Source organism: Ipomoea nil, unplaced genomic scaffold (assembly GCF_001879475.1).
Source record: "Ipomoea nil cultivar Tokyo-kokei standard unplaced genomic scaffold, Asagao_1.1 scaffold2653, whole genome shotgun sequence".
NCBI classification, from domain to species: Eukaryota; Viridiplantae; Streptophyta; class Magnoliopsida; order Solanales; family Convolvulaceae; genus Ipomoea; species Ipomoea nil.
Window position 1 is genome coordinate 3,960,553 of NW_017619081.1, and position 14,415 is coordinate 3,974,967.

Below are 14,415 nucleotides of genomic sequence, written 5' to 3' on the forward strand. Positions count from 1 at the left end.
TCAAGGAAGCCGCACGAGTCATGATAACGGCCGCCGGTCTACCAGAAAGATTTTGGGCAGAAGCAATTAACACGGCGTGCTATACTCAAAATAGTAGTCTAATCCACAAGTCTTATAACAAAACACCTTATGAATTATGGAAAGGGAGAAAACCCAATCTCACCTATTTTCATACATTTGGTTGTAAATGTTTTGTACTTGTTAATAGAAAGTCTCAATTAAAGACTTTTGACGAGCGAGCGGGCGAAGGAATATTCTTAGGATATTCATCCACCAGCAAAGCATATAGAATATTCAACAAATCAACAATGGTGGTAGAAGAATCGATTCACGTTGTGTTCGACGAAAATCACGACAATAATGGGAAAAATGGTGAAGGTAATCGTGATTTAATTAAATCTAATGATTTGTTCGAAGACAATGTGTCGCAGGATGTAGAAGAATCAAGTGATATGGGTGATCACCAAATTGAGGCAATATCAAATGTGATACCCGAAATATCACGTACAACCGAAATTGCACCAAGAATTCAAGAAGAAGAAATTCCAGTAGATGAACAAAAAGATGCACCCGTCATTAATACACAACAAGTGGAATCACATCAAGAAGGAAACTCTGAGAATCCAACAAATTTCCAACCGAATCGAAAATGGCTAAGAAGTCACACACATGACTTAGTCATTGGAAATCCAAGTGATGGAGTGAAAACGCGATCATCTACTAGGAATCAACAACAAGATGCAATGTTCTCATGTTTTCTATCACAACTGGAGCCAAAAGAAATTGATGAAGCTCTAGCCGGTCCAAGTTGGATAGATGTCATGCAAGAGGAATTAGATCAATTCAAGCGCAACGACGTGTGGAAGCTTGTTCCAAGACCAACGCACCAAAATGTAATTGGCACTAAATGGGTTTTTAGGAACAAAGCAAATGAAGACGGCGTCATTGTTAGGAATAAAGCAAGATTAGTCACGAAGGGGTATTCACAAGAAGAAGGAATTGATTTTGATGAGACATTCGCCCCCGTCGCACGACTCGAAGCAATCCGGATATTCCTAGCATATGCAGCGCACAAGAATTTTATTGTGTATCAAATGGACGTAAAGAGCGCATTTCTTAATGGCTTACTTGAAGAAGAAGTTTACGTCGAACAACCACCCGGTTTTAAGGTAAAAGACGTTGGTGATCAAGTCTACAAATTAAAGAAGGCATTGTATGGGTTAAAACAAGCTCCGCGAGCTTGGTACGACACCTTGTCAATGTTCTTAATTAGTTTTGGATTCACCAAAGGTCTAGTCGATAAAACCCTCTTTAGAATTCAAGAAAATAATCACATTTTGTTAGTACAAATTTATGTTGATGATATTATCTTTGGAAGTACTGATAAATCTTTATGTGAGAAATTTTCTAAGCTCATGCAGAACAGGTTTGAGATGAGTATGATGGGAGAATTAAATTACTTTTTGGGACTGCAAGTCAAGCAACATGAAGAAGGAATTTTCATAAATCAAGCCAAGTACACCAGAGATCTTATCAAGAAATTTGGCATAGATGGAAAATCCTCAGTCAAAATTCCCATGAGTACATCTCAAAAATTGGATAAAGATGATGAAGGAAAAAACGTCGATCAAACGATGTATCGAGGGATGATTGGATCGTTACTATACTTAACCGCAAGCAGAACGGACATATCCTACTCGGTTGGTGTATGTGCAAGATTGCAATCAAAGCCCAAAGAAAGTCATCTGATTGCAACCAAGAAGATAATTCGATATCCCAAAGGAACAATCAATGTGGGATTATGGTATCTCAAGGAAGGAGATTTTACACTAACTGGTTATTCAGATGCAGATTTTGTAGGTTGTAAAATAGACCGAAAAAGTACCTCAGGGACATGCCAGTTCTTAGGGGGAAGATTGGTCTCTTGGTTCAGCAAAAAGCAAAACTCCATAGCTACGAGCACTGCCGAAGCCGAATATATTGCAGCTGGGAGTTGTTGTGCACAAATCTTGTGGATGAAGCAACAATTATTGGACTATGGGATTAAGTGCGAAAATGTTAGCATTTTATGCGATAATATAAGTGCAATCGCCATAACCCAAAATCCGGTGCTTCATTCGCGAACCAAGCATATCGACGTTCGACACCATTTTATCCGAGACCACGTCGAAAAGAAAGATTTGAAAATCGATCATGTTCCCACGGAGAATCAAATTGCCGACATTCTCACAAAGCCGTTGTGTGAATCTCGTTTTGCAACTCTAAGGCATGAAATGGGAATGATCGAAATGAGCTAAGCAATTCCTTAACTCCTAATTTTTGTTAATTTTTGATACGTACTGTGTATATTACATGTAATTTATGTGACCGATGTGCTTTAATTTAAATTGGTATGTACGTATGATTAATTGTGTACACGTGTAACATTTATGTGTTATAATTTTATCTTACGTAATCTGCGTACCTAAATTTGCGATTTATTTATGTGATACGTATGTCTATTTAATTTTGTCACATTTTAGCATAATTATTTTGTGTAATTTGTTTGCTAAATGTGTTTAATTAAATTAATTTGAGATTAGTATGTAATTTAGGGGGAACAATTTTTTCAATTGGGTTAATTTTGATGAAATTGTATATATTTAGGGGGAATTTAGATATTTACATGTCTAATTGGATTTGTGTAAGAATAGATTTTCTGATGAGTGTTTGCCAAATTTGGAAAATCAAAAGTCAAAAAGTTAAGGCAAATTTTTAGAAAATCAAATGTTTTAAATGTTTTGGGAACTTGAAATTTCTTTTCAGATATTAGGTATCTGTCTGATCAATTTATTTTTATCAGGTTTCTTTTCAGAAAATCAACTTTATTGAAATATGAAATTGAAATAATAATATTTATCTGGAGTATATTTATTGGTCTAACAGATTATTTTAACAGATTATTTTTATCAGGTTTCTTTTCAGAAAATCAACTTTATTGAAATATGAAATTGAAATAATAATATTTATCTGGAGTATATTTATTGGTCTAACAGATTATTTTCGAGATTTTTTTTTCTGATTTGCTCCAGGTTGGCGGTTATTTGAAGCACAGTTTTTGGCGCCATGTACTTACAAATGGAGTATATAAATCTGAGCTGGCAAATTTAAATCATGTGGAAGGTCGAATTTATCCTCAAGGAGATCAATACTCTCTCTCTCTACCCACTAGAGGGCAAAGGAGTAATTTCTCACCCTTCTCCCTCAATTCTAACGGGTAGAATTGGAAATCTAGAAGAACTCAAAGTCTTCTTCCTCCTCCTCTCTTGCCGGCCGGAAAAACACACAAGAAGAAGCCAAAAATCTCTCAATGCTCCTATACCCACTCTAATTTTTCTACACAAAAATCTTCTACACACAAAAACCATCACCCAAACCCAAAATCCTACCCAAATAACCTCACAATCCAAAAACCCATTCCTTCTATCCTATTTCGGACCTCACTGCCGAAACATCAATCTTTCACCCAAAAAATTCCTAAATTCTATTTCTAATCATATGGAGATTAATCAAGTGGAGATGGAGTCATTCACAACAGGAGGAACAAGGAAGTCTAGCCGTGTACTAAGTGGGATGATTCTTGATGTCACCGACTTCAACAAACAAGTGGAGGACAAATCTATTGGGGTAAAAATTATCAACTCTCTCGAATCTTGTGGGTTGTTAAATTTTTGCACTTTTAGATATGTTGGTTTCTATAAAGATGTGGTGACCGAATTTTACATGAATGCTAGAATAGAAAATGGCTCAATTATTTCTATGATCAAAGGTGTTGATGTAGAAATTAATCTCGATGATTTTCGGAGGATGTTTAATCTTGTTGAATCGAGTTTGAGGGTAGAAAATCATGTGCATGATATTAATGTCATTTGGGACGAGGTACGCGATGCAAACGCACCGCTATCTCCGAAGGTTAATGGCAACAAGAGAGATTTAAAGAAGGATTATGGATTGTTGTTGGATATTGTTCATAAATGTGTAGAATCCCGGTATCATTGCCGTGACAAGTTGTCAAAAGAAAAATTGTTGATTATGGATATTATTTTGAACAATGTTTGTGTGGATTGGGGTGCCTTTATGTTTGGAAGGTTGTGTGAGTCTATAAGGAAGGCGAAACCTTTGGTAGATGGATGGTTTCAACAGGAGATCGGTTACGGGTTTGCCGTTGGTGAGATTTTGAGAACCAAAAATGTCACCCTTACCAAAGCCAAACATATTACAAACCATAGCTACCTCTTTCAGCCACCCAACTCCAATGAACCTAAAAATCCTACCTTACCCACAAGCCTACCAAAACCCACCCGAAAAAGAAAATTGCCCAACCCCTTCCAAAACCTTAAACAATATATCCGAGAACCAAGCCATGAAGGATCAAACACCCATGTCGTCCGATCCAATGAAGAACAATCAAGCCACCCAATCACAAGACCCTTAACCACTCAAAACTCGAACCCAATTATCCTTGAGAGCCACGGATTTGTTGAGGAAAATAGAGTGGAAGTGAATGTTGTTGTGAATGATCAAGTTGAAGTTGGAAGTGATGATGAGATATCAACAATTGGGGCGGATAGTGCACTTCTGGAGGAGTATAAAAGAGCACTAGAATGGAGAGCATGGAGATTAGGAGATCATAACTTGTTGGCCGAAACTATAGGGCCAAATACTTTGGAAAGAGAAGAATTGGTGTTGAGTTGGTTAGGCTCACGTGACCTTGCTAGAGCTACCCGTCTTTCGGTGATTAATTCATGCTTTGTGACTAAGCTTGCAAGGAAAAAGAGGACCGAGAAAAGTGTCCTAGTTGAAGCCACATCCGAAGTGCCCATAGGTGAATTTGACTCAAATGATATTCGCCGGGCAACCGTTTTGTCTTTGGAGGATAGCCGAAGAGGACCCGGAGAGGGATCTTTTGTGAGGAATGATGATATAGGGCTCCCGGAGATTGATTCGTATCCTGCAAATGTCGGGGATGAAAATTTGAGTTTTGAGTCTTGTTTTCCACATCCCGTAACGGAGGTTACGGAGTCTATTCGTGAAGAAGGAAATGCACCAAGTCAAGGGGTTTCTTTAAATTTGGATGAGACAAGGAATTTGCCTACTTTGCCACCTTGCTATGAGTTTTATGATCAACACCATCCAAGGAACCGAAACACATTGATGATTTGCTACAACACCGAGGAAGCAGAACCTAATCTTGTTGACACAATGATCACCACACCGCAAGATGATTTTGCACACCCATTGCCGAATCCAACACCACCCGTACAAAGTGAACAAACATTCAATGCTCAAGCCTTAAGGGAAGAAATTGTTGGGGATGTTAAGGCTATTGTACAAGGATCTACGGGTGAATTGAACACAAAGATGGATGATTTGGACACAAAGCTTGATGGTTATCACAAGGAGATGGTGGACCGTGCCCAACAATTGTTTAATAGGCAAGGCCTATTAAAGACCGAAATTGACACGGCAAAGCAAGAATTGAAGAATGATGTGATGAAGTTATTCAATGAAATGGGAAGACATGGATCCGATACAACCGCAAGGCTTAAACTTTTGGAACAACAAGTGCAAGGTTTACTACAACAATCCCGTATCAACTTGGATCTACTTGAAGGAGTTCGTGACAAGCAAAATTCTTCCACCGACAGCTTTCAAAGGTTCATTAATGCTGCCGAAAAGGGGGAAGGATTGGCAAGTCATTTTGTACCACAAGCCTATGCTTATGCGTCATCCCAACCGAGGGCTCCACGACCAAGAGGACCACTTGTGGAACTTGTTCGACCAACGTCATCACCAAGAAGTCAAAGCCGAGGGAGCATGATAGACTATCTTAGAGGAACTTTTCCTAGCTCGAGTTCAACTCCTCATGGTGTGTTGCCACCTACGCCGATTGCTCCAATGCCACAAATGCCGAAGCCAATTGCAACGAGGATACAAAAATTGCAAGAGCTTCAAACGGAGTTCGGACACCGAAGTGACCAAATGAGTGATGGCCGAACACTTGACGAATGCATCTTTTGGCATGAAGCCGGAGTGTTGAAAGGAGAGAATATAAGAGAAGCTTATGGAAACTACATCACTGGACAAGTAGCCGCACCGTATCAACACAAGGGCCTCGAGAAGGATTTCAAGAAGCTAAGAGAGTTCATCAATGCCAAGTTGAAAGGGAGGTAACAAGTTTGATTGACAAATCAATTTTTGATGTATAATTTATTTTAGCTAGCACATTACTTTTTGATATTATATCTATGCTAAGCTAAAATGGGTTGAAATTTCATGATGACAATATTTCGTACCATACTAAGTGTGTCTTAGTTAATTTATTTATTTTGTGTTTTTATGTCACAAGATTTTAATTTGGACTTAGAATTAATTTTGTAACACGTATAAAATGAGAATATAAAATTTAGGGGGAAGAAAAAAATTCAAGCTAAAAGAAAATTGAACACCCCACGATCAAAGTCTCAAGTATACGTTTAGGATTGTCCAATTTTAAAATCTCTAAGTCTCAATTTTTGTTAAACCCGTCAATTGGCTAGTCGAAATAAAATCGAATAAAAGAAGTTATTTTTCAAAATTGACAAAGCCAAAATGACTTGGGTATAAATTTCGGCATCATCAAAAAGGGAGAAATTGTTAGGAATATATTGTAAATTTTGATGAGCCGAATGTATTTTTGAAAAATCAAGTAGTCCCCATTTTTATTCTATTTGAGTCAATTTGAGTCTACGGAGTATGGTGTACCCATATCATGCAACCCATGTACAAGTCTGGAAAATCACATGTTGATTTTAGATATTAAGCGGGATTATAGCTTAACACAATTATGATGCGGATAAGTCACAAAGAACCATGCTAGAGGAGTTGGAAGAAACGTGTGTGAGCTATGTCAAATGATCCTAAGTTCGAATCTCAAGTGAAGCATTTTTTAACTTACTTGGGAGACTAGCTTGGACCGTATGGGAGACTAGCTTGGACCGTATGAGAGACTAACCTCCACCGTATGGGAGACTAGCTTGGACCATAAAGTATACCAAACCGTATGAGAGACTAGCACTAGTGTATTGGAGACTAGCTAAGAGTATGGAGACTAAGTAAAATGCACAAGTCTCACAAGCTATAAACACACCTAGTATGGTGGACCAAGCTTACATTCGAAACAGAGCATCTCACCATGGACAACTATGAAGTTTTTACAGAGGTTCCAGTACATCATTTTTGTTAGGATCTCGAAGGAGAAAATATCTGATATATTTTCATCTGAACATCAAGTTTTTACGGTGGAACCAGAGACGCTCGAAGAAGGCTGATTCGCGGAGAAATTATTTTATACTCAAGCAAGAATCAGCAGATAAATTATTTGATCAACTTGACATGTCAGAGAATTTATGAAGGACAAGAAATATCAAGATTGCCGCGCCGAACTTATTCAAATTTTGGAGGCTACAAAATTCAAGACACGGCAACGGGCAAATTATTCAAATCATCTGACAAAAGGAGAAATGACATCTACCTAATATTTCAGGTCAAGTTGACAATATCTTTTGATCAACTACAATTCAAAATGGACGATCGAGATCGAAAGTTGATCAACGGGCAAATAGCTTTCACTAGCTATAAATTGTCCAAGCTGACTTGAAGACAAGCAGCGAAAAAAAGAGACAACAACCCCAAGTGATTGAGCAGTTCAAACTTGAACAAACGGCTAAGACATACAAGCAAAAGATACATGCTATTTTTTTATTAGCCGAAAATGGGGAAACAGAGCTTCATAGAATTACATTCAAGTCTGAGTGAGAGAAAAATTTTATCTCTTTGTAGATTTCTCTACTGAGTGTAGAAAGAGGGCGGAGTAACTAGAGAGAGTGAAAAACCATGGTTGAGTGTAGCTTTGTGCGTAGCACTCGTGGTGAAGGGCAGAGTAACAAGAGGAGCTTGTGAAAACCCTGTGAGGATGTAGCTTTGTGCGTAGTTCTCGTGGTGTAGGAGTACAGCTTGGTGCGAAGTACTCGGGAAGGCGGAGTAACAAGAGGAGCTTGCGAAAAACGTTGGAGGAGTGTAGCTTTGTGCGAAGCACTCAGAGAAGTGTCGGTGGACACTTATTCACTATTGTATCTGGGTGATCGAAGAATAGTGAATTTCCTCCTTGAAGTGAAAGGAGAAGAGTGGACTAGGAGGATTACACCACCTCTGAACCACTATAAATCTCTCTCTCTATTTACATACTGCTCATATATTTTTTGCATGCTTATTCTAACTGCGAACTAACCCGATTACGATTTATCGCATATCTTTATCTTTCTGGGTTTGATAGTTCCCACGTATGAATGTAAGACAAACTTTACGTACATTATCTTTGAACTATATCAAGTGTTTCTAACGTGTTGCATGTTTAGAATATCTCTTTGAGCACCGCACTTAAGCATAACACTTCACCGCTACTTATTCCGCTGCACACTCTAAGTTGTTTATCTTGTTAATGCTTGTTACTTAGAGTTGAAATTACCAAAGTGTTATTTGCCTTGTGTGTTTTCGAAGAAAGTTTGAAAAGTTAGAGAAGTCTATTCACCCCCCCCCCCCCCCTCTAGACTTCTCGCCACCCTTTTGGGACCAACAATATGATTTTCCATCTTAAAAAATTCTGAAACTATCAAATCATGTTTTCGAATTAGTTTTAATGCCTTGTAGATTCTTGCACATTTACGGTCAGAGTAGTTGAACTTCATGCATTATGTGGTTGCTCATTTGATACCTATATATGAGATAAACTTTTTAATAAAAATTAAGCTAGTAAACTTAATAATAAAAATTTGAAAACAAGGAAAAAGAGTAAATTGAATTTAGAAATTACCTGGTCTTTTTTTGAATAACATGTCACACTATTTTAATGAACTATAGAGGATTTGTCAAATATAGATATACATATCACTTGAATTCAATTGTCTCAATTGAACATCTCTCACAAATTGATATCCAGAAATCCTGTGGCACATGTGAGATAAACAGTTGTCAATTGCAAATAATTAGTATATGAAAGTGATATTTATTTTAATTTGAAATAAGAGGGTAAACAAAACTAACATCAATAAACGTCAGGCATGATGTTAGTTTTTGTCTGGTGCAACAGTTGTTTGAGATATGTAATCCAAGATTTCTTGATAAACAATATTATTTGTAATATTGGTCAGTTTGTTGTGACCATCATCACTGAATATAATCATCTTGACCGAATCTGCTTTTTTTGCCTGAGACATAGGAACATACAATTGTCTGTGACTAAAAACTGGCTCTTTCAAGTAGATTCCAACAAAATCTAATGTTTGCCCTTGAGCTTTGTTAATTGTCATGGCAAAACTCACTTTAGTAGGGAATTGGGTTCTTTTAAAGGGTATCAGACAATTTTCATCCTTTGATGGCTCAAGAGGAATTCTTGGAATGAAGACATGTTTTCCTTTGTATTCCCCAACTGCAATGAAACAACTGATGAGATGATCTTCAAATGAATCACAAACTAATCTCGTCCCGTTGCATAATCCTTCAGCTGGGTTCAGATTTCTCAATAAAATTATAGGACAATTTTTCTTCAGAAGTAACTTGTGAGGAGGTAGGCCAGCTGGGGATAAAGTGTGTAAATAATCTTTACAATGCAACTGGTTCGAATTAAGTGGTTCATCAAAACTAACATAGCACTTACTTTCACCCGGGAATCTATCTATTAAGATAGAATTAATTTCATCTGCAATCTCATTCTTAGTTGTTAAGATGGCTCTGCTCATTAATGAATAAGGATCATTCCAGAAACACGTTAAGTCAGGATATACGGATTGAAATAAAGCATCAAGAGAAATATCTTCATCCGGACATGGAATAATGAATGAGGATGGAATCTTAATCTTGTCTCGACCAATAAACAGTTCAGTTCCATTGCCAATTTTCATCAAGTACTCACAAAATGCTGGATCCTCATTTGCACGAACATTTTGGACCAATTTTAATCGTTGGATGTTTGGCCAGATTGATGGTGATTTAACCAAACTTGCTTCAATGAAATCTTCTTTCTTCCCATATCTAATAACTGGTAATGTCTGTCGAAAATCACCTCCAAAAACAACCACTTTTCCTCCAAAAAATTTGATCTGTGTCCATAATATCTCTAAGCATTATATCAACACTTTCAATAACCCGGCGGTTAGCCATAGAGGCTTCATCCCAAAGAATCAATCTATATTTTTTTAATAAAGTAGCTTCTGCAGTTCGTTTTCCAATATTGCAGACATACTTATCATCTCCATCAATTGGTATTTTGAATGTAGAATGAGCAGTACGACCACTAGGCAAAATAGATGCTGCAATTCCTGAACTTGCAGTTGCAAGTGCTATCCATTTTTTAGACCTCACAGTAGCTAATAAGCATTTATATAGAAAGGTCTTACCAGTACCACTCGGGCCGTCTATAAAATAAACTCCACCTGAGTTTGAAATGATACTTGCCATAATAGTATCAAATGCTTTGCGTTGCTCAACATTCAATTTTTCCACACAAAGCAAGTCATATTCACTTACTTGTATGTTATATTCAGCTGCTATTTCTCTATCCTCCTTTTCTTGGGTTGATAGAGATAACATGTTATCGACCAAGTTAAAGTCATCAATCTTCTTCCCCATTTTTTCTACGGCATTTGCAATTAATTGAAGGACTATCAGTTGGACTTCCTCCTCAGTATGTATTTTTGTTCTGAGTAGATCTTCACACATGTATGTCTTAAATTTATTCCACAAGTTGCGAGGATTCGTGATGTCACAAAAAATTAGAAGGGTTGCAAATAGTCTCCTAAAACTTGATGGCATCTGATATAATACTGCTTCATCTAGACACTTTTCGACAATATGATCCCCAGATAACAGACCCAATTTTTCAGCTGCCTCACGAAATGTTATTGATTGATGGCCATTGACATTTTTTAAATGCTCAAATGATTTGGGTGTCCTAACATTCATTAATAATAGCCGTAAATAGTAACGCTCTCCTTCAGTTGGATTTACTGTCACAAGTATGCCTATAACTTCTTTCTTCTTTCTCTGTGTCCACATTTTTCTTTGATTTTTCCACACAAAATATTCAGGAATTGAATATAAAGTGTTAGGAATATTTTGTAAATTTTGATGAGCCGAATGTATTTTTGAAAAATCAAGTAGTCCCCAATTTTATTCTATTTGAGTCAGTTTGAGTCTACAGAGTATGGTGCACCCATATCATGCAACCCATGTACAAGTCTGGAAAATCACAAGTTGATTTTAAATGTTAAGCGGGATTATAGCTTAACATAATTATGATGCGGATAAGTCACTAAGAATCATGCTAGAGGAGTTGGAAGAAACGCGTGTGAGCTATGCCAAATAATCCTAAGATTGAATCTCAAGTGAAGTATTTTTAACTTACTTGGGAGACTAGCTTGAACCGTATGAGAGACTAACCTCCACCGTATGGGAGACTAGCCAAACCGTATGGGCCACCGTATGGGAGACTAGCCAAACCGTATGTGAGACTAGCCAAACCGTATGTGAGACTAGCTCAAGTATATTGGACCGTATGGGAGACTAGCTCAAGTATATTGGACCGTATTGGAGACTAGCTTGGAATGGAGACTAGCTAAGAGACTCTCCAATATGGAGACTAAGTAAGGTAAATGCACAAGTCTCACAATAGCCATGCACCAGAAGGAGAAACACACCAAGTATGGTGGACCAAGCTTAAATTCGAAACAGAGCATCTCACCATGAACAACTATGAAGTTTTTATAGAGGTTCCAGTATATCATTTTACAAGGATCATGAAGGAGAAAATATCTGATATATTTTCATCTGAATATCAAAGTTTTTACGGTGGAACCGGAGACGCTCAAAGAAGGCTGATTCGCGGAGAAATTATTTTATACTCAAGCAAGAATCAGCAGATAAATTATTTGATCAACTTGACATGTCAGAACATTTATGAAGGACAAGAAATATCAAGCTTGCCGCGCCAAACTTATTCAAATTTTGGAGGCTACAAAATTCAAGACACGGCAACGGGCAAATTATTCAAATCATCTGACAAAAGGAGAAATGACATCTACCTAATATTTCAGATCAAGTTGACAATATCTTTTGATCAACTACAATTCAAAATGGACGATCGAGATCGAAAGTTGATCAACGGGCAAATAGCTTTCACTAGCTATAAATTGTCCAAGCAGACTTGAAGACAAGTAGAGATCATAACCCCAAGTGATTGAGCAGTTCAACAACTTGAACAACGGCTAAGACATACAAGCAAAAGATACAAGCTATTTTTTTATTAGCCGAAAAGGGGGAAACAGGGCTTCATAGAATTACATTCAAGTCTGAGTGAGAGAAAATTTTTATCTCTTTGTAGATTTCTCTACTGAGTGTAGAAAGAGGGCGGAGTAATTAGAGAGAGTGAAAAACCCTAGCTGAGTGTAGCTTTGTGCGTAGCACTCGTGGTGAAGGGCAGAGTTTTTATCTTCTGTGCATGCTTATTCTAACTGCGAACAAACCCGATTACGATTTATCGCTTATCTTTATCTGTCTGGGTTTGATAGTTCTCACGTATGCATGCTAGCCAAACTTTACGTACATCATCTTTGAACCATACCAAGTGTTTCTAACGTGTTGCATGTTTAGAATATCTCTTTGAGCACCGCACTTATAAGCATAACACTTTACCGCTACTTATTCCGCTGCACACTCTAAGTTGTTTATCTTGTTAATGCTTGTTACTTAGAGTTGAAATTACCAAAGTGTTATTTGTCTTGTGTGTTTTCGAAGAAAGTTGAAAAAGTTAGAGAAGTCTATTCATCCCCCCCCCCCCCCTCTAGACTTCTCGCCACCCTTTCGGGACCAACATAAAGTAAGTTGAGTTTTTTTGCAACTTCATCCACACGATTCGTGTAGAGAAACTGTGTTAACATTGTGCGAGAAGTGTAGTCATCTTCAACGATATTAACCAACCTGTCATTGCCGTGGAAATTAAGGTACTGATAGTTTTGCAGATGAACTTGTAAATGCACAACGGCGGGCTTTATTTCAGCAATTGGGAAGGCATAAATTCTCCAAGCCGCTTCAGGTGGGGAAACCCATCTTGCACTTTGGTATTCTTTAATCTCATCAAACTCATGAACATCGGCACCAGCGTATAAACTTAGGCTGATTCTGTCGTGTCCCTTGTATATATATTTATATATATACTTCACACATCTTATCCCTGCACATATTTCAACATTTATATAACAATCAAATTTCGCCAACAAATATGGATTAAAAGGGACAACCAACCGGTTATCAAGTTGATGTCCTCTGACAAAAACGTTTGTTGAAGTGTCCATCCTACGATATATAGGGTAGGAGTTTTCGTCAAAAATAGTTTCATCATTAAATGAGCGAGGGTACTTATCTTTGCAAGATGGAGCAAGTTGTTGTTGCTGGTGAAGCATACAAGCACAATTAGGATTTAAAGAACCACACGGACCATGAATCATATGCTTTTTAACCAGATTGTATAACTGTGGTTCACTTTCTTTATTAGGAATCTCAGCAGTTATAAATCTGTCACAATGAGCATGAGTTGTAATTTTGAATTTGCTCTTCAAAATAATGAGAAAGTGAGCATGCGGAAGTCCTCTTTTTTGAAACTCAATCACATATGCATATGCTTCCACCTCTCCAAAAATTTTTCTCTTAAAGATGTCATTTTTTAGCTCTTCAAGTCTAGCACGGAAAACACGAGCAAGAAGGTCCGGCCTATTTTGTGGTACATCAACATATTTGAGAAGTTCTTTAATCTCTGGCCAATTAGGATTACATGTTACTGTTATAAACAAATCAGGCTTTCCAAATCGTTGCACAAGTGACATTGCATCCATGTATCTTCTGTGCATGCTTATTCTAACTGCGAACTAACCCGATTACGATTTATCGCTTATCTTTATCTGTCTGGGTTTGATAGTTCCCATGTATGCATGCTAGCTAAACTTTACGTACATCATCTTTGAACCATACCAAGTGTTTCTAACGTGTTGCATGTTTGGAATATCTATTTGAGCACCGCACTTATAAGCATAACACTTTACCGCTACTTATTCCGCTGCACACTCTAAGTTGTTTATCTTGTTAATGCTTGTTACTTAGAGTTGAAATTACCAAAGTGTTATTTGTCTTGTGTGTTTTCGAAGAAAGTTGAAAAAGTTAGAGAAGTCTATTTCCCCCCCCCCCCCCCTCTAGACTTCTCGCCATCCTTTCGGGACCAACAAGTGGTATCAGAGCGGTTGTCTATTTGAGTCAATTTTGACTGCTAGATAGATCTCAAAATCTTCAAGA

General features: G+C 37.5%; 2 protein-coding genes across 2 annotated transcripts; both read right to left on the bottom strand.

Moving 5' to 3' along the window:
• Positions 1 to 9,143: 9,143 nt before the first annotated feature.
• LOC109154751 lies at positions 9,144 to 11,130 on the bottom strand. Its single transcript, XM_019302478.1, has 2 exons — positions 10,222 to 11,130; positions 9,144 to 10,175 (listed from the first exon to the last, which is right to left on the bottom strand). Exons 1-2 carry the CDS (start codon positions 11,128 to 11,130, stop codon positions 9,144 to 9,146), a joined length of 1,941 nt encoding a protein of 646 aa, XP_019158023.1.
• A 2,167-nt stretch (positions 11,131 to 13,297) lies between these two features.
• LOC109154752 lies at positions 13,298 to 13,961 on the bottom strand. Its single transcript, XM_019302479.1, has 2 exons — positions 13,401 to 13,961; positions 13,298 to 13,303 (listed from the first exon to the last, which is right to left on the bottom strand). The coding sequence occupies exons 1-2, from the start codon at positions 13,959 to 13,961 to the stop codon at positions 13,298 to 13,300; spliced, it is 567 nt and encodes a 188-aa protein (XP_019158024.1).
• Between the last annotated feature and the right edge of the window lie 454 nt (positions 13,962 to 14,415).